Here is a 27,925-nt window from a genome sequence, read left to right on the forward strand (position 1 = left end):
ACTCAAGTCTAATAATTTTAACCGAGTTAGAGTTCTAACATTCATTTAAATTTTTTCAAAAAATACAAGTATCGAGTTCATGCTCCAACATACATTTAAAATTTTTTAAAAAATATATGTCAAATAAACTGTATATAAAATTATACATACATTTTACATAAAATTAGGAATGACCTTTACTTAAAATTAGGCATTAGGGTGACATTCGAATCCAACTGAGTTCAAACTTTGTTCAAGTCGAAGTTGATTTAAATATTTTGAATTTGAGCTTTACCGACCCTAGCCTCAAACCTAAAATTGTAATCAAACTCGAGCTTAATAATTTGAATTGAGTTCGAGCTCTAGCTGAATTCGAGTTTAACCTACATTTAATATTCTATATAAAATATATGTCAAATAAATTATATATAAAATAATACATACATTTAAAAAAAAAATGATAGGGGAGGTTTAGGATTGAATTTTAATAATGGATTAGAATGTACCAATATTAATTTTTTTTACTCCAAATGCTATCTAGCTTATTTTGTAAATTTTGAATTTGGCCATAAATTTACTATGGCCTCCTTAGTGCCCCTAGTTAAAAATTTATATTCTAGGAAAAACTAGAAATGTTTTTCCTATTATACATATTTCCAAAAAAACCTTTAAATAAAATCCTATTACTATTTACTATGGCCTCCTTAGTGCCCCTAGTTAAAAATTTATATTCTAGGAAAAACTAGAAATGGTTTTCCTATTATACATATTTCCAAAAAAACCTTTAAATAAAATCCTATTACTATTAGTGACTTATTAGAAAATTACAAGAAATATTTTAAAATTTTCGTAGGACAATTAAATGGACCTCTTATTGCCTCTGATAAGTAAATAAATAAAAATTAATAATCAATTTAATATATTACTATATTTATCAATAATTTTTTAATCAAATAAAATATCAAATACAAAATTATTATGTAAATTACTTCATAACATCATCAGTTAAATACTTATTCAAATTTTTTCTATACGGTTTTTTAGCCCATCTTGGCAAGAAAATATTATTTAAAAACTAATATAATTTTTTAATAAAAGTTTTCAATAAAAATAATATTTAAAAAAATACAAGGCACTAATAGTTCCTATAAACTTATTTTTATTAAAATATATTTTTAATTTTAATTTTTTCATTTTATGATATCGCACGTTAAAAAGTCGTTGCGCGGGGATGCTCGGCTCGTTAATTTAAACGCCCCGTTTTCTATAAAGCGTCTCCCTTTTGTTGGGATGAAGATAGCAGTAGCAATAAGTTTATTTGGGAGGGAAGATACAGAGTTTAGGGAAAAAGAGCTTCTATAAGAGAAGCTCGTATAGAAGTTCCACTTGCAAACACTAAAGAGCTCTCTATGGAAGAGGACCAGTGCTTGGCACGTCTCGCTGCCCTCGGTGTCCAATCCCGGTCATTATCTTTTCTGACCGAAAAAGATCTCATTCTTTCACTCGTCTCTGCTAAAAAACCCTCCTACCGTTTGCGAATCCTCAAGTTGCTTACGTTACATGCATTTTCAAACCCAAATTTGGGCCAGCTATTGCACTCAGTATTCCTAGCATTTACCAGAGATCCATACCCATACGTAAGAAAATCTGCTCTCTTAGGTATGGTTTATCTGATTCGGGCTCAGTACCCGCAGTCCTCTTGCTTTTATGATCGTGCCGTCGAGCTCTTACCGGATTCAGACTCGGTTGTAAGGTCAGCTGCTGTTCAAGTGGTAAGAGGTTCACTTTTAGTAGTTTCCTTTCCTTTTGGGGAACTGAAGTTTTAGTATTTTGATTGTGCGAATACAGATTGGCGAGTATGGGCAAAAGTTATCATCTTCAGGCGACGGAAAGAATCAACTGAAGCAAGACGAAGTGTTTATTCGGGTATTTCTCTTTGATTTTATGTTCTTTTATTTTATTTTTATTTGATTCTGAAAACCTTTCCTAGCCCGCTGGAAGTTATAAAAATATCGAACAAGGGAGAAAATATTGAGTAGCAGTTCTTCTCTCCCTAGAAGAGAAACTTCTAATGTATGGCTGTTGTTGTCCAACACTACAAGCATCTTCGTTGACAGGTCAATGATGTTGATAAGGTTTAGAAAAAAATTAGTTTTGTATGCAATGAGAAAAAGGTTTGGATGACTATTCAGCATGTAATTTTTATTTTTTTTGAAAAAAAGCGAAATGGAATTTAATAAAAAATATTAAGTATTATTAGTCAAGAGGTAGTCTTTTTACTAGATTACACATTGTTCGTCCTCATAAGATTGATGTATACCTGTTTGTATAGATGTTTAGGTTTTCTTTCTGTGCTGAGGAGCTTTGAGGTACTCTTCGTCCTTGTTTCTGTGCCACAACCAATTGATTGATGGTTTGAAGTGGGTTTTTTTATCCCTATATGGTTGGTTAATGCCCTAGAGTGGGTCACAGTTGGATTTTTTTTGTCCTTTTCAGTCGTAAGGGTTCTTCACAAAGTTGTAGGTCTTTGTCTTGTGACCCAATACTGTGTTTATCAAAGTGATTGCTGAATAATGGTATATTAGATGCAATTCTTGTAAATTGCTTAGTCTTGGTTACTGAAATTATAGTTTATGTACCACATTCTCTTATTTGGTATCCTTAAACCTTGAGTATACACTCTTCGCACTTGTTAGGTGTTCTGATTGATTTCTTGGTTCTATTGTATATGCATGAATTGGAGTCAAAGTGCTGAATGTATGATTTCATGTGTCCCTGGTGGCTCTTGGGTTATGATTCGTACACTGGATAATGTTTTGCAAAAGAGAAAGGCCACCAAGGCTACAAGGGTCCTGACAAAGTGGGAGAAATACAAGCAAAGGAAAAATAAAACCAAGTAATAGAGAAGGAATTTCCAAGAACAAGATGCCATATAGAGACCTCACAATTAACCAAGGAACCAGGTAGTCCAGTGGTGTGCTCCTGGGGGTGTTTATACAAATAACTGTCATGTGACCACAAATATCAAGGATCTAATTATAATAAAAGAAAAGGTCTAGGACCTCATTGTAGAACTGGAGGGACTATCAAAAGAGGTACAAATTCCCTGAAAATCAGCACATAGTTTCTTAAACTTTTGTTTTCGTAATATGGCATATCATCTTTAACTCAAGTTTGAACCTTGCTGTTTCTCACCCTTCCTACCTTTTTCATGTCAAATTTGTATCAGCTTTGTTCAATGGGAAGAGATATGAATGTTGAAGTCAGAATTGAAGCTTTCCGTTCCCTTGGGAGAATTCAGCTTGTATCAGAGGATATACTGTTACAGACACTCTCTAAGAAAGTCTTAGGAAGCAGAAGTGAGAGAAAATTTCTGGCACAATGCTCCCAAAGTGAGAATCTTTCATTAGTCTCTAGTGCTGCCGGTGCCTTCATCCATGGGCTCGAGGATGAGTTTTATGAGGTAACTTTATTCTTTCCTTCCCTCCTTTGCTGGTAATTTTTTGAGATAAACTGTCCTAATACTCCATTTTTTGCAGTAACCCCCTCAGGCATATAAATTGTGATTTTTTTATTTGTTACAATGTGGTGATATCTCTTGCATTTTCAGCTCCTTACTTTTCTATTAATTTTTTGTGCATAGTAATATCTGCCTCAAGAATGTCTGTCATAATTGAAATATGCAGGTATTTAATGAGCATTGGAAAAATAGCTATGACATTGCTACAAAAAAAAAACATAAATATATCTTTGGAAATTAGGATACTGCAAAAATATATTATTCTTGAACAGAAGTTGTAGCTATGCATTGAGACAGATTTTTCATTGTTTACTTTATCAGGTTCGAAGTGCTGCTTGTGCATCCTTGGGAAAGCTTACCATCTTCTCTACTAAGTTTGCTACTGAGGCTTTAAAATTTTTGGTGGACATGTTGAGTGATGATACTATGGTCATCCGTTTGCAAACTTTTGAGACATTGTTCTTTATGGCTTCTTGTGGTAGTATTCAGCTGCAGGAGCTGCACATGCATATGGTACAGCCTAGATCTTGTTTATTTCTTCCAGTTTGTGCTAGCATACATGGCTATGCTATGATGGTCATGGAATTTTCCTTTTTGTTTGTGCAATAAAATCTTTTCTCGAATTTTCAGTTATAAACAAGAAGACAAAAAAGGGAAAACAGAGAGAATGGAGATGTAAAGAATGATGAAAATGTAAAATATGACTAAAGTTGAAAGAGAATGAATAATAGAGGACTGATGTTGTATGTTAAAGAGAGGGTGGGGGTTAGATCAATTCCTAATCCTTTTTATCTAGCCAGTTAAGGGTTAAACCCTACAATTACACCAATACCTTTTTCATTGATATAAAACCCCATTTAAGTTATCTGACCAAAATATCTTCACTTGAGTGTACTAAAAATAAAAGCAGAGTTGTTGACATAATTACCCCTGTGGTATTGGCCTTCAAGTTGGGTCAGAATTTTTTTTCATAATTTCTTCTCTCTCTTCAATTGTTCTTTGATTTTTTACTTGATCAAATAACATGAAGTTAATACTGCATCTCCCCAAAAAGACTTGGAAATATTTGTTTGAAATAATAATGTGCTTGCAACCTCAAGTATGTGCCTATTTTTTCTTTTGGCTGCCCCATTTTGTTGTAGGTTGTATGTACAAGATGTTTGGGTGAATGATCCCATGTAATGCACAAAAGGAAGTCATTTTTTTATTGAGAAATTCAGGGCCATTTTCATTAAAAAAAGATTTGAAAGATAGGAATGGAAGATCAAACTCATTTTCATTAAAAAAATTGATAAATACATGAAAGACTTCTGACTTCTCCAAAAGGAGATACACCTTAGTAATTTTGTTGAAATCATTTATAAAGGATGCAAAGTGTTTTAACTAAAGACACCTGAGACCTGACATGGGACCCATACATTTGAATGAACTAATTCAAAGGGATTTGAACTTTGACTATGACTTGCTGGAAAACTAGCTTTATGGTCTTCCCAAGTTGACACGATCCACACTCAAAGAACAGCTCAGGCTTGAACGAACTATTTCAAAGAGATTTGAACTTTGAGTATGACTTGCTAGAAAACTTTTTCTATGGTCTTCCCAAGTTGACATAATTCACACTCGAAGAAGAGCTCAGGCGGCAATAAAGGAAAAGATTGATGTAACTAAGTTGGTGATGGATGCCCCAAGCGGGCACTTCTTTGTTAATGATATCCATGCTATGGGGGATGATTCCAATGTAAATTGTGTCAATTTCAGAAATTTGGGAGCCTCCTACATAGCCTTGCTCCCAAAGAAAGACAATGTGGAGAAACTTTCAGATTTTCAGCCAATTAGTTTGATTTGTAGTACTTAGAATAGAGCTCCTTTATGAAAGGAAAGGTTATTTTGGATGTTGCTAGGGAGGTTGTAAGAAAATATGAAATCAAGGGGATTTTGGTCATTCGCATGTATAGACATGTGTAGTGACCAAGATCCTCGGACTCCGTATTTTCTTACTTTGTGAAATGGTATAATAAAGAAGTAAAGAGAAGAGGAAGAAGAAAGAAAAGGAAGAAGAGTGAGAGAAGAAAACCGCATGAAGCGTAGCAATTGTCAGGGATCTACTCGGTCCCTAATCTCTTTTATTATATTACTTAAGTGCTTATTAAAAGGACATTATTGCCCCTGGTACATGGGGTAAAAAACAAAATAGCATAAAATTAATTGATGTACCACTACCTATGACCTTCCTATCTAATAGAGGCACGGATATATGTGTAATGACCAAAACGCCCCTAATGCCATATTTTCTTACTTTTCCTCAAGTTGAAGTGTAAATATCAAACGACCCTAGCTTGTCAAAAAGCATCAAATGCTCACTTCTTTTAAGAGGTTTGGTGAAGATGTCGTCGAGTGGTTCAAATGATTTCTAATATGGCTTAACAATCTTCCTTCCATATTTTGGTCATTACAGATGTCCATGAAATAATTGATAGCTTTAAGCAGGGTATTCGATCGAGGATCATGTTGTAGCTTGATTTTGAGAAAGCTTTTGATTGGGTTTGATGTAAGTATTTGGATTTTATGATGGCCAAGATGGGCTTTAGGATTAGATGGAGAAAGTGGATAAATATTATGTGTTCAATGTTCCCAATTTTCATTAATAGTTGTCCCCAAGGTTCAAGGTGACGCTGTATCTCCTCTTTTGTTTAATGTTGTTGGAGGCCTTACCGGATTGTTCAAAGCAGCTATGGAAATGAAGTGGCTTAGCCCTGTCTTTTTGGATGATCAACTATTTAACGATTTTAGTTCAATTTACGGATGATACCATGATTTTTGGGGATGGTAATTTGGATCAGCTCCTTATCTTTTAAGGTTTTATTGCACATCTTTGAGATGGTTTCTGGGCAGAAGATTAATTGGCAAAAGTCCACTTTGTACGACTTTAATATTCAACATTTTGGTCTCCTTGCTATGGCTAATCGGCTTGTATGTTGTATAGGCACTCTTCCTGATGTTTACCTTGGTTTGGCCCTTTTCACTGGGCGAACAGATAAAACTTTATGAACTTTTGTTTCTTGAAAAGCTTCAACATCGTCTTTCAATTTGGAAGGTTATGCTCGTCTCCGAGGCTGGAAGACATTGATCAAATCATGCATGGCGTGCATCCGAACACATTATTTTTTTCTCCATTGAAGATTAATGGGAAATTTTCTTCTGGAGGGCTCCTTGGATGGTTTTAAACACCATCTGGTTCGGCTTTTTGCTCTCTCCTCTCCAGACTCAGTAGTATTACTATCCATGAGTATGCAGCTAATAAACTGACATGGAAGCCCAATATTAATGGCCGATTCACAGTTGCACCTACTCTCATATCAGAAAGCAAGATTACAACATGCAGGAGCCTAGTAAAATTAAATTTTTTGTGTGGATGGCCATAAGGGAACAAATCCTCACCTCTGACAACCTCCGTTGCAGAGGCTACACAACCCCCAATTGTACTTGTCCCCTCTATGGTACGAGCGATGAGACAGTCCAGCATGTTCTATTACATTGTGATTTCTCTTGGCAAGTTTGGATGAAGATCTTCCAGAAGATTGGACTCCAAATGGGGCTACGTCAAGGCCTATTTGGAACCTATGAGATGGTTATGGGGATCCGCCTTCCTAGGTTGGGCAAGCTAATTCTCTTGGCATGCCTCGCGCATGTCCCATGGTGCCTATGGCTCGAGTGCAATAATCGGAGATTCAACTCCAAGGCTAGCACCCCGGAAAACACGGCTTCTCGTGCAGTGGGCCTTATCTCGAGTTGGTTACATACCAAGAAGGAGTTTGCCTCTCTATCAGGTGTTTCCCTTTGGGAAAATTGGGGTTTGATCGCGCATATGGTGGGACCGTGCAGAACTCCAATTATGGCCACCTGGGATCCTCCCCCATGCGATTGCATCAAAGTTAATTTTGATGGCAATGTTTTAGGTTGTCCTGGGCTGGCTGAAGCTGGTGGTGTTTTTCAGAGACAACAGTGGAAACCTTATTTTATCTTATGCAGGGCCGGTGGACATTGTTGATTTTAATATTACTGAAATGAGTGCTCTTCTATTTGGCCTTCAAATCTTCAAAGAGCGTCTCTGTAGCAAGCTGTTTATTGAAGGAGATTGTACGACTGTCATCAGTTGGTACTCAAAAGATAGCTCCCCCCTTTGGCGCCATTGGCCTATCATTGATTGTATTGCTCACATTGTGTCATCTATTCATTGTAATTGGAACCTCGTTCCTCGATCAGCCAATTCTTTGGCTGATAAATTGGTAAAATTTGGAACCTCTCAGCAATCTCTCATTATTTGGAAAGGCTTCCCCCTTTGTTATCTACTTGTTTGAGCTTTTTCTTAATAAAAATCAGCGTCTTTGAAAAAAAAAAAAAAAAACACCTTCTGGTTAAGTGGGATGAGATTTATAAAGCTAAGAAGGATGGAGGCCTGGGTATCTGCAGAATCAAAGAGACCAACATGATGCTGTTTACTAAATGGTGCTCACAGCTGAACATGTGGCCTTCTCTCCCTTGGTGTTCATTTGTTTGTAAGAATGGGATTTCTTAATGCTCATTGGTGGTTGGGAGACTGTTCTTGAAGCCGGCTATCCCTTAATTGGAGACACATTCACCACAGACTCTCTCTTCTCATCCATTATCAGGTTCTCTTGCTGGAACTAGGAATAAGATTCACTTTTGAACTGATCACTGGGTGCTCAATGCACCACTGCAGAACCTCTTTCCTTGGTTATTTAATTGGGCCAAGGATCAACATGTTCTTCTCTCTGACGTTTCCAGCATGGCCACCCTCAAAGTGTTGGCTGACACTCCTTCTTTTGCTGGAACTTTAACGATGCTGAAACTTTAGAAATTTGTAGTCTGATCTAGGAACTTGAGCATGTTTACATTTGATCTTCTCAGCCTGATCAGTTGATATGGTGCCCTTCTACCGTTGGTCATTTTCCAGTCTCATCCTGCTGTGAGTAGCTTGTGGCAGGAATTTGCTTCCTACATCAGCGGGGGGTTTCTCTAGTCTCTCTTTGGCCTTCCTGGACAAAAGTGTTTTTGTTTGGAGTACTCTCCATGGAGGATTTTAACTGGAGACATGCGGTCAGACGGATGAGGCTGATGAGCACCTTTTACTGCATTGTAGCTTCTCTTGGTGAATCTGGGAGTATTTTTTTTGCTTATTTGATATTCCTCTTTGTTGTTTGGCTTCTCTCAGCAAGCTATGTTAAGGCTGGCTTAGTTCACATTCCTTGGGGCATCTGGTGGGAAAGGAACCAATACTATTTCCAGAATGTTTCCTCTTCCTGGGATATTGTTGCTGATTGGATTCTTCCTATCGACATCACCTGACTTAGCACTCTTGACACTTTTGAGGATGTTCATGGTGGGCTTCATAGATGCAACTGGAGCTCAGTGGTGAGGCTATTTGTGTCCAAGCATATTGTTCCGGTTGAGTGGAAGGTGCCTGGTGAAGGCATTATTAAATTAAACTTTGATGGATCTTCTTTTGGTAACCTAGTCCCTCTGGTTTTGGAGGGGTTTTCAGAAGTTCTAGTGGAGATATCCTCGCCTCCTTTACTTGTCCTCTTTGGCAATCTGACTCCACCACTGCTGAACTCCAAGTTTTGTGGCATTGTTTGAGGATTTTTCATGAGCACTTCCATGGCATCTTCATGTTGAAGGAGTGTCTTGTTTTGTCATCACTTGGGGTTCAGGCAAGAAAGATCCCCTTTGGTGTCACTAGTTTTGTGTTGCTGAAATTCAGGATTTGTCAAAAGACCTTGCTTATTTTTGGTTTCTTATTCTTAGGGTAGCAAATTGTGTTGCTGATGCTCTTGCTAGACAGGGGGTTATCCTCCAATCCCTTATTGTAAGGGGTTCCCCTCCATGATTCATTGTTTATTGTGGGATTATCCATGATTATCCTCCTATCACTCCACACAGCTTTGTTGGGCCGACAGTCGATTAAGGGGAAGCCCAAGTATTACCAAGGAACATGAGCAATGAAACAGAGAGAAGAAGCTTCCCAAGAGAAGCCATTGGAGAAATTTGTGACCATCAGAGGTCACAAGCTAAGGATATCAGAGGAATTGAGCTTGATGTAATCCCAGAGGTTTCTATGAAGCTTGTGACAAGAAACAAGCAGTCGTAGAGAGTTAAATAATATGCATTTATTATTGCTATGGGCACTTATCAACAAAAGAAAAAATAATTTCCGATCATTGGTCACACAGAAGGTGATTACCATGCCAAAACACAGAGAAGGAAATGATTGCCATGGTTTTTTGAGCTGGACCAGAAGTTGGCCAATGCTTTTGTTGACACCATATAAATTTTCAATGCCCTTAACTACTGTTTGTGATTCTCTACCAAGGTGAACGATAATTGAATCATAACTTTCTCACTGTTATTCTTCTATCTTCAAGGGTAGTTGTTGACAAATCATCCTTTCACTAGGTCGAATAGTCTTCCTATTTGGATTGTCATAGTTGTGTATGCCCAGAAACCTCCAGTTGGGATTAGCATTAAACTGTGCAAATATAGACCAACAATTTCTTGTTTTAGATACCACTAAACCATGACTGCTACATGCTTTTTATTTTTATTTTAAGTTTTTAATATATTGGTTGCATACCTTCTCAAGGTAACTTGAAGCACTGGTGAGATTTGAACATCTAGACTTCATGTTATGAATCCCCAACAATGTAGCTATTGAGCAGTTCTTATTCTCTGGTTTTTGTTCCTTGCAGCTCTTAAGTGGTCTTATGGACACATATTCTGATATCAGATCTGCAGCAAGGAAACTTCTTCGTGTCATAAAGTTGCCGGATTTGGAGATATTTAAATCTGCAATTACTGGTCTCCTCAATAGTTTGGAAATGTACGCCCAGGTCTGTTTATATTGGATTCTTGTTCATTTTTACTATTTGGTTTCAAGTGGGTGCGTTTTCATCATCTAAGGCTGCGTTTGGCGCCACTCTTTTATAAGGGGCTTCTTGAGAATGTCTTTCTTAAAGTGTTTTTCTTAGTAAGGACCTTTTTGGCGGAGGAAATGTTATTTGACTACAACTACTATGTATAAGACCTAATTTTTAAATGTAAATTACTACAATACATTTAGTAGTACTTTAAATTTTACATAACTGTATTATAAAGGTAAATTACTAATGCCCTTATTGGTATGTTTAGTAATAAGATAAATATAATAGATAGTATAACCAATTTAAAGGATAGATTATGGATCCTCCTATTTGTAGGATAAGTATGTCCTAAGTCACATATGTAGACCTATATTAGGTAACCCATTATGTCAAATGAGCAAAAATATTTACTATTTTCAAAAGAATTTTTTTTTCTGTGGTGAATCTTTATTTGTAGCTACACCAAATAGGTAGTTTTCTCCTTTTTGGAAGACGAGCTCTTTTAAAAAGGAAGCTAACCATACATTCTTTTTAACGCTATAAGTAGTTCCTTGATTGAAAGAGATATTTTTGCACCCCAAAAAACCATGCCAAACACAACCTAAGTTTTACCAAATTTATTATGTAGTAATTTCTTACTGTCCCAGCAAGTGTTGTACCAGGTAATTTCACTAAAATGTCTCTAATGTTTCTTTTTGGTTATTGTGACTTCTCTATTTGTTCCCAGGATGGTGCTGAAATTTTTTCTGCTTTATTTTTTATGGGTAAAAACCACGAGAAATTTGCTGCTATTATCGTGAAGGAGTTTGCTGTGAAGGTTGGTAATCTTTTCCCTGCTGAAGCATCAATGAAATGCCAAATTCATCAATTATTTTTCTCTAAAACATATTTGACCTGGTGCTATATTTTAATTTTCAAAAATATTGGAACTAGTGCTGCTACAACTTTTGCAATATTTTGTGTTCCATTTCTGAAGATAAAAACGTATCCTACCACAGATCTAATCCTCTAGAGTGCCAGTACTAGGTGTTTTGATGCAAGTGGTTAAGAAGGATGTTGAAGTTGTAGAAGCAAAATAAAATTATGAAAATTACCTTTTTATTGTATGAAAAGAAACCTGCCAAATGTTTAGAAATATAAGAAACCAGAAAAAAAGCCTTCAACAAAGGATGCTTCCACTGAACAAAATGAGAGGGATAAGATAGTATGAATCAGAGGGATCAACTACTCCTACAGCAGTACCAAGAAGAGCAGTTCTTCTATAGCAATTGGCAGCTAGTTGACAGATTAAAATAAATTTTAATGGGTGCTTTAGGAAACTCAAGTGGATGCACCTTACTCTCCTTCGTTGGGCCTATTGGCCTTTCAAAATATAATTCAGCCGAGATTAAAGTCGTGTTGCAAGGTCTGAAGCTTTACCATGACCACTTCACAGCCCCCTTAGAAATAGAAGGGGACTCTTAGTCCATAGGAAGACATGAAGCCTCCTTGAAGACACTTGGATGTATTAAGAGTTTTTTACACTTGCTTCTAATTGTGTTTGTTGTTGGTCTCATATTTGCAGAAGTGCCAATGGGTAATACTGACTCCCCGGCTAAGGAGGGGGTGGACCTCCAATCTCTCGTTGTTAGGGTCAACCTTCCCCCTTAGCCTTTGGTTAGTTGTTTGCTTTTGGGTCTTAACCTAATAATATTCGCCTTTAAAAAAAGCGTCTGAAGGAATTTCCACACTTTTTTTGGGACTAAAGCAATAAAAGAAGCACCCATGCTGGACGAAGGAGCCCCATCATTATAAAAGTACTCAAACATAGGCAAAATATCATCTTTGGGAAAAAAAAACAACTCTTTTTATAAAATTCTGTAGTGAAACCTTCAGAACCCGTGGCCTTATCATTAAGCATCAATTTGAGACTAGCTTAGGCTTTCTTCTATTGTAAAAGGGCAAACCTGATCATCTGGAACGGGACAGTGGAAATCTTGCTCAACTAGTGTTTTATTCAATGTCATTCATTTTTCAAGGACATATTTTCTGGTATTTGTGCAAGATGTCGGGATACTGGATCTACAATAGGGACGATAAATGTCATTGTCCTTATCTTGGCTAGATAGTGCCTGAATCTTAGGTGTCATTGGCGATACGTCTGTGTAATAGTAAAGAAGTACTGTTTGCTCTGCCTTGTTTATAATTTTTCTCAATGATTAAGCGTCTTTCTGATATAAGGCTACTGACTTAGTGTTATGTTTGTATTTTTCTTTGTATCATGTCTTTCAGATGGAGCCTTCGAGCAAAGAAGAGTTTGTCCTAGACAAAGCCCAAGTAACCATATTACTGGTGTTGGGTTTGACCACACAAATTGCTTATGACCAGATTGAGTCTTGTATCCCAACGAAAGCATTTTCTTATCCACTTCTCTTGTTAGGAAATATGCCACTCTCTATCAGAGATATCATGAAGCCTAACTCCATCTTAATCAACCATGACAGTTCCATCTCCTTTCTGAACAAAGTAGTGTATGGTTTGTTGAATCAAAGACTTACATTGACTCCATTCGAAGATTATCAAGCAAAAGTGACTTTTCTGAAAGAAGAAGCTTTATCTTCAATTAGACATACTCTGGCAGCAGTTGCTCAAACCTGGCCTTTGATAAAATCAAAATGTGTAAAAGAAACCCACAAAATTTTAAGGTCCTAATAATTCGTCTTTATGTGTATTAGTTTTTCATCTTCCTTAGAAAGTAATCTATTAATTTTTTTTTTTTTTTCAGGAACTGTAAACAAACGATTGCTAGGATGACTGTGGCCTCCGATGAGTGTTATGATGTCTTAGCCTTTGCCTCCAAGTATATTAAGGTAATTAAACTGCTAACAAGAGTATGGGAGTATGTCGAACCAAGAAAGTCTCAACTGACAGGTGGGACATTGGTGGATCTTTTACTGGAAAAATTGGAGAGAAATCTATTAAATCTGAAATACAGCTTATTTGGGTTGAGCAAAGAGGAAGACTACCATATTGTAGAGCTTATTTTGCTCAGTTGTGTTCTGAGATTGTCAAAGACTTCAACAGTGAGTGCCTTGATATTGAAGAGAACAGTCACTACGATGTCTCATGTAGCATTCCTCTCGGAAGAAGGGGACAGCAGACCTTCAACCTTTGTGAAGGAACTACGGAAGGCACTTAGTGAGGTGAGTGATCACAAAATTTGTTACCCCTTTCCTGCATGTAAGTTAATTGAACTATACTCCCTCGAGCAAATTGTGCTCTCAGGAAGATTCAAATTGAAGCAAGCGGAGCTGTATGTTCCAAAGAATGATTTGGAGAAGCCTCTTCCCTTTCTTTCAGGATTTCCTGTAGGTATAAACTTCCGGATTATTTTGCACAATGTTTATGGCAAGGACAGATTGTGGGTCCAAATGAGGGTGGAGCAGGTGGTTGAGCATGTTTTTGTGGATTTGAATCTATTTGAAGGCTCTGTAGATGTTAAGGAATGCACAATTGATTTACCCTTTTATAGAACACCTAAAACTGCTTCATTCTCGTTGTGGGTTTGTGTGGGCTTGGAATGCTCACATGAAAATGCAATCCTTCACACTGGTGGTCGGGATGGACCAAGAAAGGAGCTAACATTTCTTTGCAAGGAACTTGAGATTTCTTTCGTTAGTGTTAGATACAAGAATTAGTATCTCATAACATACTCAAGTCAGGTTGCTAGTTGTAACATGTCAAGAGGGTGGGGGAACATGTTATAGGGAAAGAGGAGAAGCATAGAAGATAAAAGAAAGAAGAAGGAGAAAAGGAAACCTTCTATGGGGTTTATCCTCTCAATGTTTTCAAGCATTTACTTTGTCTTTCTTCTAGTTGTGGATGATAAGTATTCCTTTTGAAGATATGCCGAAAGAATGAAATGGAGACTAAAGGAAGAGCAAGGAGTGCAGTGAAAGATTTCCTACTGTGACAAGGAATTTCTGAAAGGTATGTCCTATAAGGTTGTTGACCAAGTTTGTGGATGATATGCTGAATAAGGTAGTGTTGATTTTGACTAAATCTGATTAATGTTTTTTTTTTAATGACTTTTCTGTTTCGACTAAATCTTATAAAATTTGACCTGTTTTCTAATGAATTTCCTCATGTTATGAAAATTGATCTGGTCAGTGGTGAAGTGATTGGTGTGGTTCAACCCAGATCAATTGGTTAATACACACATGCCCATCCTTTACTTGAACAATCATCAACTTATTATGTGAATTTGGGTACTCAAAAAGTTATCAGTGAAAAAGTGGGTGGCGTTCGTTTTAAAATGACTCAAAATCTTCATTTTAAATATCCTCATAAGTTGTTCGTTTTCATGCTCAATAGTCCTCTTTCCTTCAATGGATGCAACAACAATTCTTCTGTAGACCTTTCTAAATACTCCTTTACAAATGCTATAGCACAGAGCTTAAATTATCTTCAGAGCCAAGGAATCCAAAAATTTGCTGACCCATGCATAGCCTCAGTTGATTGAAATCTTTCAACGATAAAAAATTGACAAAAATTACTTATCACACCCTTTACATTCATGTTATAGAAAACTCAAATAAGGAACATACCCATTTTAAGTCTCCTTCAACCTGAATCGATTAAAAACCTTTTACGAAATGCAAAAACCAGTAGCAATTAGAAATCCTCAATTCAGCATCCTGAAACTCAGTTTAACACCCAACGTTGAGTGCACCCTCACTGCCTGTTTTTGGCAGCTTGAAAATTCAAACTAAGGTTGAGTGACAGAAGAACACTTTTAAGAAGAAAAAGACATCATCGCTGCTGCACACCCTTCACTATAACAAATTGAGGACCCAAAAAAAATTTATATCCATTGCTGCAATCAATACGGTAGTTTAATGAAATCACAATTCACGAAAAAGATCTCCAACGAAAACATCACAATTCACAAGTATTGGCAGTATTTTCTGGTCTAAAAAGTTGAATAGGTGCAAAAGAGAGATGACTAAAATTAGGTCAGGTAAAACCAAGCATCTAGGAAACTCAAATCGTTCATTATAAACAAAATATATCTGGCAAAATATACTAAGTTCAACACAAGAAAGGACAAATAATTCCAGCATTTCTAGCAAGTCTATCAGTAAGGTAAAAGAAGGCCAAAGGATCAAATAAATAGGCAGATTCTCTGAATCTTAACTAAAAACTAAGGAAATCAAAACAAATGCAAAAATGATCAAACTTTTACAGAGAATCTTAAATCTTCTGAGCCATTTCCATTGAGCACTTTTTGAGTCAAAGAGAGTTGAGTAAAACCTAACTCATGTCTTGAATACTCTTATGGTTTCCAAAAATAAAAATTAAGGAAAATGTTCAGAAAAAATATACTGATGAAATCATTTTTTTTTAATTCTGCACTATGATTAAATTTGCTGCCTAACTCATATTGGCGAATTCTCATGCTTTATGCACGCTATTTTTATTGGACTCCTTTGGTACAATAAAAAGAGAGGATTTTCTTGGGCATCACCAACTAATACAACTAATCCTCAAGCTCAAAATATAGAAGTGAGGTGCATCTAAATTACTCAGGTAAAAAATGTAGAAGCTGCACTGAGCATTTCTGTTCTTCAAAATAAGAACAATGAGTGGCATAACATAATGAGAGACAAAAGCAATAAGCAAAAGCCTCGTCCTTCACATCTTACACCCCTTGACCAGGAAGACTACAAAGAGTTCAAATGGCGAACCTATAACTATAACAGCTATGAGAAAGTGTCCTCCCTATGGAATTACGCGGACTTATCAGAATACAACTATCCACTGTAGTGTACCATTTATCCCTCGACCTCTTCAATTTTTAACCATTATAAATCAGCTCCAAAAATAGAAACCATATCGAGTTACCTTCATGAGTGACTTTCAATACTTTGTTGAAAAGGGAAAACTGATCCATTTGATAAGAGTAAGAGTACCAAAATTCTAACCAAGAGACCATAATTCTTACAAAGCTCAAGGTAGAGCACAGAATAAAATCAAGAAAGCCATGGAAATCTTCATTTTCAAACTACTGAAGCTCGAGATTAAAAAACGAGTCAATATAGGAGAGATGAACCTTTGGCCTTCCTTTGTAATGCATCAACACCATCTCTCAAGGGCATGCCTCCTTTAGGTCCTGTTGAGATGAATCCATAATACCATCAGTAATCATCAAAACGGGTCTCGTGAGATGAATTCATATTGTCATTCAGCAATAACCAAAACAAGAAGAAAAGTGAAGGGAATATAATTATTTTAGGACATAAAATAAAAAATTAGAAATTGTCTTAAAAAAAGAAAAACTATTGTGCCAAATATAAGCTCTTATTCTCCTTTGCACCATTCTTTCCCTATATCACATTTGCTCGATTAGAGAACTGTTAATAAGACCAGAAGAGTGAAAACAACAATCTGCATAGCTGTTTTGATTTTGATGAAAAATAGAAAACAGACTAAAAAACCCGATTTTCAGCTGACCAGATGTTTCCAAACCCAACCAACTATCATAAAATTTATGTTAAGAGTCCTTAATGAGACAGGCACCATAACAGGTTGGATGTGTATGTTGGTTGATTTGGGTTTTAATCCATTGACAACCCTAGTTTCACCCATAGTAGTGGTCATACAGCCTAATAGTTTGGAAGCCCACAAACCAAATACAGTGGAACTCAAAGAGAAGCAGGATTGAGCTTACTCAATATATTGGCCAATTAAAAAACGCTACGTTCACTTTCCACAAGTTGATCACCTCTGAAGCACCAAGTCATCAGCAGAGTAATAATCTGCAATAAGCCGATACATGTATGAGGGATTATGCCCTCCCCTGTACAAAATGATTCAAATGACATAGTTAAAAAGACCAAAAATTTGAGAGCAATAGTAAACCAGAACTTCAAACAAGAAGGACAACGGTAATCTGCAAGAGAAAAAAGAAAAAAGAAAATCACAAATATATTTTCCAAGTCCAAAATCTTAAATGTTTTTCTTCTCCTGTATTCTATAGCAATAGCTAGGATTTCATAGAAGTACAAAACAAAAGAGTACCAATATGAAAGAGTAAACTCTTTTGAACAACCTTATATTGTGGTGTCAGAAATGGAAAGTACAGAGAAAAAATTAACTTACGTATCAGTAATGAAAAGACTAACAAGCTTTGGTGGCACATAATCAAATGCTGGATTGACAACATGAAGAGAAGTATGGCCACTGCCAACCTGATAATCTAAGCAATCTGAAAATTCCCCAAAATCGATCAAGTCCGAAGGGGACTTCATATCATTTAGCAAAACCTCAGGATTGTGAGGGTATAACGGGCACAACTGACATAGAAAACAACAAAAGTTTGGCATCAATGTCCAGCCCAGAATTCTAGTTGTCGAAATATACATTAAATACCAAGACAAATTTGAGTAACAAAGAGATACATCCATATGAATAGAAACACAATCCAAAGTTTACAGCCAGATGAAGACCACTAGAGCAAAAATATAATTTGTAAGGGATGCAATCAGCAAGATGAGACAGCATAAAAAAGCTTTCATAGGAAAAAAAAATGTGGTAGATGATATTTAGATTGCCAACAAGAATGAATAGTCTCCTCATCAATTTTTACTGAAAAGGGATATGCCAGAACATCAATGAGAAAAAAAAAGAAGACTAGTTGAATCATTCCAAAGGGACCGAGATGACCAAAGCATTCTCAAACAAAACCACACATCATAAATTCCTGGTTGACAGATTGAGTCAATGTTGCCATAATTACCAAAAGAGCCCTCTGATTTATACATGGAGTACCAATTTATAAACATTTGTAATTGAATGTATCTTGGTTATTTATGTATGAGTGTTCATAAATATACATTTATTACTAACTTACGCAGCCACTGAGCTGCAATGTAAGCAAACTACATACAAGTTAATTACAGGCCTGGTACACTTCTTGGTAAGAAAGCACTTTGTAACTATGCTTTCTTAGGACAGGCCTGATTAGTTGCCAATATACTTCGTTCCATGAGTCCAGTGCAAGGGCTGGTACAGGTGGGGCTCACCTACCTATATGCTGCCCTCTTAAACCTGAATCAATCAGTATGCAAGCAGCGACTGTCAAGTCTCTGGATATGCATACTTGTCATTGCAACAATGCAGTATCTTCTGTAGCCTATGGTGTATCCTGGGCCTAGAAATAATCCATCAGACATCCATACAAGTATACTTTAAAGCCAGTTGATTCAACTGCCATTACAAAGTTCACATTTTGGACAGACTGGAGTCCAGAAATATCAGGAAACAAATTAGATAAGTGGATATGATTACTAGATTTTCACAAAATTAATACAGATCAAATACGTTATATAAAACTATTTTATCAGTTTCACCAGCATCATCATCATTTAGAGAGCAAGACATAATAAATAGTGAGGCCACTCAATATGGATGACTAGTGGAAATTAAGTATGCAAGTAAATGGTCATCCTATGACATGGATAAGAATCATAATAACGAAAGTATGCTTACAGTGCCAACAAATTTTTAGAAAAAATAGAATCACTTTTTAGAAAAAATAAAACCACTCACAACTTTTTTTTTTTGTGTGTGTGTGTGTGTGCGGGGGGTTTACTAAACCTTATTCAGAGATGATTAAAGAGGCAACAATCGCACCTTGTGACTACCAGCAACCACAACAAAAGGAACTGCATGCCTTTGAGCTGCAAGTGCAACCATGTTCAACCCAACAGGTGCTATAACTCCACCATTGGCCATTATTGCATGAGCACCAACAATTACCTTTAAGTTGAGAATGAAGATTTAATGCAAAGATGATAAGATAAGTCAAATGTAAAACAGACATGTCACAGCTTATTACCATATTCACCCGGGAAATCATAGCAAATACTGCCGAATCAGTGATTACTGTAGTTTGAAGACCTTTAGCAGCTAACTCTTTTGCAAGAACATGACCCTGATACCTATGGTATAATGAATTGTGTTAGCACAGGGACACTAACAAGATCAAAATAGTAAAATGGAAACTGCAGAAACAGAGAACCATATACGCCACCTTGGAGCACCCTCAGCAACAAAAACTCGGAATGATCTCTTCTTTTCCTTTGCAGCACAGAGAAACTCCATCACCGTCCTTGACCGACCCAAAGTCAGTATCACCTCGCTGACAGGAAGCCAAAAAAGAAAAAACATAACGACAAATTACAATAAGAAAAATTTAAAATTAAAGCCTTTTAAGTAAACTCCCACAAGCAGCCTCTTCCTGATAGAATGCAGGCGGGAAATGCATAAAAAGTAGCAAAGAAAAGCTGTCAAGCCATGAATAGAGCAACAAAATCTTGAAGATATATAGCCTTTAGCATGCTACAGGGAGCTTAATAGCAAATCATGCATTGGTCTTTCAAGAATCTGGCATGTTTACAAGATATTCTCAACTGACAACATGTGCTCACTGTAAACTAGAAAAGGCACATGAGGTCAGCTACCTGATACAAGATAAGCCAACATCAGGATCTAACACATGCTTTTAGCAATGATTGATTTAAGTATTGAATAAGAAAACAACATAAGGTAATGAGATAGCAGTTCCAGAACAAAACATCCTAAGCCACACTATGAAGTGAGAGAGGTTACTTTTGATGAATATGTTCCACTGCTTGATCAGCAATTTGCTCATGGCAAGTGTTGATGTCCAGAATTAGCTCATTAATGGCTTCAATCACATCATGCTTCAGCTTGCGACTCTTAGAATTTTTGTCAGCTGCAGAGAAATAATAAATACATGTTAAGAAAGAGAACTCATACCAAATTTCAAGCTTATACCCAGGTGCCATTACATTGTACTTAGGTATATGGAGAGCCAGTGCAGTATTCTACTCCTGAATGAAGACTATGCTACGGCAAGACCTAGCACATATTTTAACTTCACAGTTACACTTATGCAGAAAACTTTTTCCAATTATTTGTGTGCAGTGTGAGCAGGCCTCCCCACACACGCAGATGTGTGTGTGCCACATAAGTAACACAAGATACACAGAGACAAAGATCAACCCAAGGTCACTCATGTTTATGAAAACAGAGATAAGAAAGGAGACTCAGTTTAAAGAGGCCACAATTTCCTATGTTAAGCTCAAGTTTCAGGATAGAAAGTTCTAATTAAGAAAGTTTCTAAGTTGCAAGTTGTTTAGTGGAAAACATCCATTAAATAGCAACTTGATGTTTTTGTTTAAAGCTTCAATTAGAAAGCCTTTCAAGTAGCAGTCGTGTTTGAAGGTTAGGTCCTTGTTTCTAAATCAGTGAAGCATAAAATTAGCAAGTCTACAAGTCGAAATTGTTTCCTGTTTTTAAATTTTTCTTTCTAAAAAGTAGAACTAATTTTAATCCTAATCAGAGTACCTTTCCCTGAATGGAACAGCATATAAATTTTCTATTTTTTAGAATATTTACGCCAATAAAAAGCCTTCATATATATAGGCTACCTATACAGGGAAATCTATCTTTTGATGATTGAATGGAGTTTTAATTATCGTTCTCCCTTGGACAAACTTATCCTTTGGTTTCTTTTCTCTGTTTGCTAATTTTTTAATAACTTCAGAATCCTACCTTCATCCTTCAAGTTTTACCCATCAAACCTCAATTCAGCTTATAGTTTTTATGTTGTTGCAGACATATAAGTTACCCAGATTCAAGAAGAAGCTATCAACTTCAATATTCCTTGAATCTAAACCATTGTGCTGCGTCAATTGATATTGACTCAGTTATGCAATTATAAACTTCCCTCTATGAATGATTGAGCATCCCTATAGTTTATACCAACTAAATCATCCACAGAATGCAAGAGAAGTTTTACAGCCAGCCCCACAGAGTTAGGATACGGCTGCCAAAATTAGATTATGATAACAGCGATGACAGAGTATGGAAGCAAAAAACTAAAAAACTAAATAATTTTTTAACCAGTAAATCTTTTCCATATCTTACATTTACTCTTTCCTTCAGATTCACCTCCAGAAGAACACGTATTACCACGAGCTGCTGAATCAGGTATATCCTCAAGTAAGGTTTGCAAAGAAGGTGCTCGCAAAGTGCTTCTTGAAGCAGCGGCCACTGCTGCGGCAGAAAGCACCAACCCCTGCCGACATCCTCCTACATCATCTTCATCATCACTTCCAATCGATACAGTGAGATCCGCAATCCCTGTGGTTGCTAGAGAAAGATCCTCCTCTCTAATTATATGCAAGACCCGCCTCACAATGTTGCCAACTGCAAGCTCTGCCAAAGACAACATTGACGTAAAAGTTATCAATGCGTAAGTTCCACAAATAATTGAAAATCAAAGAAATGTCAACATGAACATGCTTTTTGGCCAGAATATATTCCACACGACCAAGAACCAAGACAGCTAGCAGTTTCAAGTTTTTAATGTTTGAGAATCAGAAAATCTTATTAAGTAACCACAACAAAAGTAAGATATCATCATGCATGAAACAGACATCAAAACATCAAACATCAAAAGCACATCCAGGTATCGAACAAGGACATGGTGGAAATCAGTTCTTTTTCATTCTTATAGAATCATGCACAGCAGTAGACACCAGCAGCAATTCATGCAGAATAACATAAGCAGCAACATGAAAACTTCATTTAGACAGTTTCAGGGCATATTTCCATGGAATGCTGATGACATGCACATCTGGTATATTAATATGGGACCTAGATTTATGTCAAAAAAATATGGGACCTAGATCAATAACACAACAACCAAATCAGAGTTAGAGCAAGGCCTAAAAGTCTTCTTGGAAAGCACGATAAATTTAATTACGCACTACATCTTCTTTTCTTTTCTTTTTTTGTTTTTGCTAAATCACTATCCAAATTCATGTGAAGTGTATCTATGAGGAACCCAATAAGCATATTGGGTTCATATTGAATTCAAATGGAAACCCGTTAACAAAAGTAATCTAAACTAAACTGTATTATATATTAAAATGACAAAAATACTTTTATATACACTTTATGAATTTAACGTAGTATAAAATAACAAAATTCCATTGTATATATTTTAACATAATATAAAAAACAAAAAATACATATGTTTGAGTGTGAGTGTGAGTGTGAGTGTGCATAAGTCCACAAGTGTGTCTGAGTACAAGTATGTAAGTCCCCACAGATGTGAATTGGATTGTCTAAGAACCCAGATGTGTATAAATGTGTGTGAGACCATATTTGTGCAAATCCACAGGTGTATGTGAGAATGTGTGAGCCGGTCTTTGTGTGTATGTCCATGCGTGCATGTGAGAGAGAGAATGTTTATGTGTGTGCAGTAGTGTGTGTGTGTGTGTGTGTGTGTGTGTGTGTGTGTGCAGTTGGTATTTTCTCTGTAAAAATTAAAGTGCATAAATGTGTGCACTGTAATCTATATTAAAACTGTTTAGTTGGGTCCAAGACTCATCCCAAAATGACAAACCAACTTAGGAAACCTATTTCCCAACTAATAAACTCAAGATCTTTGTACTCACTAATCCAAATGGGACTATTCCTTAACACTCTCCCTCACGTGTAAGCCCTCTTTTGTGGCTCTACAAGTAGATAATTTAGGTGTAGGCCCTCATTCGTGGCTCTACAAGTGGATAATTTAGGTGTAGACCCACATATAAGTACCTGCTATGATACCATGTTAAGTTGGGTCCAAGGCACATCCCAAAATGATTAGCTAACTTAGGAAGCCTATTTCCCAACTAATAAACTCAAGATCTTTGTACTCACTAATCCATGTGGGATTATTCCTTAACAAAAACAAATGTAAAAATCATATACTTATATTGGCCAAAAAAAAAAAAAAAAAATTGGGTTCATACATGCTCAAGTCCAATATGCTTAACTGTTTTTTTTTTTCAGAAAACCCCTTAACCAAGTGAGTAAAACCCAAACGAAACCATTAAGAGATGGACATTCAATAAGAGTCTAATTAGATACCCATTTATTAACTGGTTGGACTTGGGTTTTCACCTAACAGGTTGGATTTGGACCCACTGACAACCCAACCAAGTCCAAATAAATTAAACAGAAAGAAATGAAGTAACAAATAATCAATGGTCACCATCAAACATACAATAGCAGATAATCCAGAACTCTATAAGAGCTATACCAAAACAAGATGAGTAACAAAATACCAACCAACAGGATTTGCCGCAATCAGCTGCTCTCCTACCACTTTTACGGCCTCAATCAATGAGGCAGCCTGGTTAGTATGCGGCACCCTGTGCTGAGAGATCACTGACCTCAATAAATCAGCAGTGCACTTTGCAGTGGCATGTGAACCCTCAATCTTACTGCCACCAGAATAAAGATAACATACTAATCAATATCAATAAAGAGACATGAAATTTACCAAGAAATGTCTGTCAAAGTTTTCTTTATAGCACAACAACTTCAATATGCATAAAAATAGTTCCCAAACTTCAACGGGAAGTCGTGAATTACCGCTTTTTAAGCTTGGCAATGAACTCATTCACGAGGGCTTGAGTATCAGGCATGATCAAGCACCTGCATATATATGCCCAGAAGGAAAATCACTTTGAGAACAAGAAATGTTTATTCAGGAAAAAAAATTAACAAGCACCAGTGAACCAAATTGAAATGTGTGGAACAGTAAAAGACAACACTCCGAATTTCTCAAAAGGTCGCTTCAATGCATGCTTGACGTCGAAAAGTCGTTGCTTACATATAGATCATAATGACAAGCAAAAGGGGGTAGGGAGAAGAAAAATAAAACAGGGTTAGGAAAGTCACTTACGGTAATTCAAATCAAAAGGATAGAATAATAAAAGAATGATCCTCTTTTCGTCCGTCAAGCTTGGCGGCGGGCTATGAGGACAGCTATTAGTCGGGAGATAGTATAGAAATCCTGCAGGTGCGATGTACAGAAAAAAATCAAATATAATCATTCCACACACCAAAGAAGAAACACATTATTTTAACTGCTAAAAATTAAGAAGAAAAATAAAATAGTAAAGAATCTGACTAACCTTCCTGTTGGGGGATCCATCGGGGAAAATCAAAGTCTCAAGGGCAACAACAGAAAAACGACCACGTTTGGAAAGGAAGAAAATGGGTGTAGAAAAGGGATTAAATGGAAAAAATAGCTAGAAAAAATGAGTATAGATGACGACTTGTAGAAAACAAAATAATGGAAGGGCTGGTTTAGGGTTATCGCAGGCAGCAGGAAGAAGATAGGAAAGAAAGCAAAAAAATTGGGCCTTCTCGTGAAAGAGATACTTTCTATATTCCAAAAACAACCTCCAATAAAACATAAAATCTCTCATGTATTAAAAGAATATCTCTGAGTTTGTCTCTTAAATAATGTGCTTTAATGTCACAAAGAAAATAACTTCTGAATTTTTTTATTTCCATAGGGTCTGTTCGGAACACATGAAAATAAAATAAAATAAAATAAAATAAAAATTTGACCATTATTATTCCCAAAATAGTTTGTAAAAGTGAGATAATAATCAAATTCTCCTTTTAACTAACTATTTTTTAGAATAATAATGGTCAAATTCTTATTTTCTTTTCTTTTCTTTTCCATGGGTTCCAAACATACCCTAATGCAATAATTATCTTTTTGAGCTAACATCATAAATTTAAAAGTCATGTTTGATTTAGCATTGGCCTCAGCGACGAACCCCCCGTGGATTGTCTATTATCACAGCTTCTCCATTAAACTCATAATTAATTTGGGACAGACATGCATACGTGAAAATTTTGTTAATTTGTCTTTCTTAGACTTTAATTCAAACTTCTTTCAAATTCATGTGGCATGTTTAAGACCAAATTCACATTGAATTTGGACTAATTCTCGTCTTTTAGTTTTAATTCATGATTGGAAAACTCAATTTTTTCTTTACAAATATATAAACTTCAAGTTCTTAAGTTGTAAGAGCCCATTCGATCTCGTGGACTCAGTCCATAAGTAGCCCATTTGTTTTACTGAGTCTACCTAAGAATCCAAATTTGGCCACTAGATTTAATTAAGTCATCAGACCTTTTTTTATTGGGCATGACCTCTACATAAAATTAGACATGACCTCTCTACATAAACCCTGTATAAAATTGTCTATACAGTGCATAAAATTGTTCATAAACACTGCATAATATTATGCATAATCCTTATTCAATAATCAAACACAAAAACATCTGTGTCTTGACTGCTTCATTTAAGTCACAAAAACCCACAGGTCCAGGGAATGCCAGAAGTACAACACCATTGCTATTTGTGATGGCCCTGCCCACACCAGCGGCCAGGATCATCAATTTATGACCCGTTGAAAATTAAGTAACAACCAGCTGCCAAAACTAATGATAGATCTCAGTAAGAGCTAGTCCAAAGCAAAGTGTAGTGAATTGAGTGCTCTATCACTGACCCAAGGGAGTTGTGCTTATTGTTGAATGTTTTGCCATTCTTTATAACCAGGCTCCATGGAACAGCTACTCTAAAAAGCTTTACCACATTTTGGCAGGGGCCATGTATGGGATTATGCTATAAACTGTGAGAGTTTGACTGACAGATTGAGATGTTGAATTTCCTAAAGATGGCACCCCATACTGTGCGACTGAAAGAACAGTGTAAGAAAATCTGATAGTGAAAAGACTGAAGAGGAGGACATACTGAATGATATAAGATGAAAGGAGCCCATGAGCAGTCCAACAAAAAGGTTTCTCGTGAGCTAAGTTCCGTCAGGTCATTGGTTTCAACCCAATCCAACTTACTATTTCTGGTCTACCAAAACCTAGTCTGACTAGAGCTCTGGTGGTATTACAGCTACTGGCAGCACAAAGTCTTTGTTAATTACTTTCCATTATACTTCCAAATGAACGAAGAAGAATTCAAACCAAAATGAAACTTTACCAGTAAACATGCCCATTCCTAACAAGTAAGCTCATAAAAAAATCGCCTACCACAGCCAAGAGTAACATATAAACAAATATATGTAACAATAGCTATAATTGTAAAACATCAAAAGGAACCACAAACATCATGTTGTGACTGAAAGAGCAGTGTAAGAAAATCTGATAGTGAAAAGACTGGAGTGCCTATTAATTTAAATGTGCCTACTGAATCTCAAAACTCACAATCTCAACCACTATGTTCACATTCGCAGCCAAAAGATAATCGCCAAGATACTGGCAGAAAATTTAGAATAACACGGACTGGCAGAATAAGGTTGAATGGAATCAAATTGGAAAGATCAGCTTACCTGTGGTCTATTTTGTGATTTCTGTCGGCAAAGCCCAAGTCGACTAGAGCGACGAAGAATTGATGACGCTGAAGATGAACATGATAGAATAGGTTGAGGAACGCTTGAAATACGAAAATCCCCTAAAAATAGGCAAAATTGCTTCGATTATATTGTTGTTGTTGAGAGAAGATTGGATTTTGGAGGGCAGAGAGGTGGGGTTGTTCTCCCTCTTAACGATTCTGAACACCCGCAGATGCAAAACCCGAACTCGAACTCGAACTCGAACTTGAAGCTCCCTCTCCCATCGCTGCCGAGTCGCGGAAGGGGTTTTATTTACTAACCGAGCCGGCTCGTGAGCTCGCAAACCGAAACTCGGCTCTCGGTTACTTAAACGAGCCCTTAATATTCGAATCGAACCGAACCGAACCGATTCAGCCTATTCCATCCCTCCCACCACCACCTAAACGTTCTTTGGCTTTAAACCTAAAACAGTTTTCTCAAAAAAAATTAAGCTTCACTGAGTGTGGGTCGATGTGGCCAAATTGTGAACTCGATTGGTAGAACGTTTAACAAACATGGTTACAACTAATGGTAATATTTATTAGTTTTTTTTTGCACTTAGAGAGAAATTACCAAGAATAAGTAACAAAGATAAAAAAGTATGATAATATTTATTAATTTTCTTTTTGCACTTGGAGACAAGAGACAAGTGAAAAAAAGTGAAAGCAGTTAATAAGAATCCCCTCTGAACCTTTGATTGCTTTCTTAAAAAAAAAAAAAATCTATGTGAGCCTGAGAAGGGGAAGGAATGAGTCAGAGAATATTTAAGAGAATCTTGTTACATTCTCATGATTAAAAAAAGGGAAAGAGAATAAGGTTGGTTGGAGAGAACATGGCTTAATTTTTCACATCATGACAGATTATTTGAGGTGGGTGAGGAATAATGACATGTCCAGTGCTTCTAATGGGCCTTTTAACAACTTCAAGCCTAAGCCCACATAGCGTACATTTCATCTCATACCAAATTAATTATATTTGAATATTTATATTTAAAAATTAATATAAATCTGATTATATATCATTTAATTTGGGTTTTCTACTCATTGAGTTAACTCAGATTTGAGAATGAACGGGTTAAATAAGGGTCAAGCTTTTATTGAGTAAATAAGTTTTTTATATGTTGCTATATATGTAATTAAATGGGATTAGGGGGGTATTTATGGATCGAGGATCAT

General features: G+C 36.4%; 2 protein-coding genes across 6 annotated transcripts; one reads left to right on the plus strand and one right to left on the minus strand.

Annotated features, from left to right (window-relative positions):
* The first annotated feature begins 1,297 nt into the window (after window positions 1-1,297).
* Window positions 1,298-14,623, plus strand: LOC137946923 (protein SIEL). 3 transcript variants are annotated; one of them, XM_068793204.1, is made up of 8 exons: window positions 1,298-1,751; window positions 1,828-1,905; window positions 3,209-3,442; window positions 3,821-4,012; window positions 10,267-10,407; window positions 11,165-11,254; window positions 12,709-13,121; window positions 13,202-14,623. In XM_068793204.1, exons 1-8 carry the CDS (start codon window positions 1,389-1,391, stop codon window positions 14,112-14,114), a joined length of 2,424 nt encoding a protein of 807 aa, XP_068649305.1. In that variant the 5' UTR covers window positions 1,298-1,388; the 3' UTR covers window positions 14,115-14,623. The 3 variants fall into 3 exon arrangements, with proteins under 3 accessions (XP_068649305.1, XP_068649306.1, XP_068649307.1); XM_068793205.1 differs by having other exon boundaries at window positions 12,709-12,947; XM_068793206.1 differs by lacking the exons at window positions 1,298-1,751; window positions 1,828-1,905 and adding an exon at window positions 2,825-3,074.
* Window positions 14,624-16,108: 1,485 nt separating this feature from the next.
* LOC137945805 (uncharacterized) lies at window positions 16,109-26,981 on the minus strand. 3 transcript variants are annotated; one of them, XM_068791839.1, is made up of 12 exons: window positions 26,709-26,981; window positions 24,248-24,358; window positions 23,935-23,997; window positions 23,629-23,783; window positions 21,433-21,723; window positions 20,089-20,215; window positions 19,511-19,618; window positions 19,316-19,418; window positions 19,111-19,236; window positions 17,667-17,771; window positions 17,147-17,234; window positions 16,109-16,588 (listed from the first exon to the last, which is right to left on the minus strand). In XM_068791839.1, the coding sequence occupies exons 3-11, from the start codon at window positions 23,985-23,987 to the stop codon at window positions 17,163-17,165; spliced, it is 1,140 nt and encodes a 379-aa protein (XP_068647940.1). In that variant the 5' UTR covers window positions 23,988-23,997; window positions 24,248-24,358; window positions 26,709-26,981; the 3' UTR covers window positions 16,109-16,588; window positions 17,147-17,162. The 3 variants fall into 3 exon arrangements, with proteins under 3 accessions (XP_068647940.1, XP_068647939.1, XP_068647938.1); XM_068791838.1 differs by having other exon boundaries at window positions 17,578-17,771; XM_068791837.1 differs by having other exon boundaries at window positions 17,147-17,275; window positions 17,578-17,771.
* Window positions 26,982-27,925: the final 944 nt, after the last annotated feature.

This window comes from Aristolochia californica, unplaced genomic scaffold (genome assembly GCF_029961685.1).
Source record: "Aristolochia californica isolate CCGP_79_NKW_82.1479 unplaced genomic scaffold, dmAriCali1.0.hap1 SCAF_12, whole genome shotgun sequence".
NCBI lineage: Eukaryota > Viridiplantae > Streptophyta > Magnoliopsida > Piperales > Aristolochiaceae > Aristolochia > Aristolochia californica.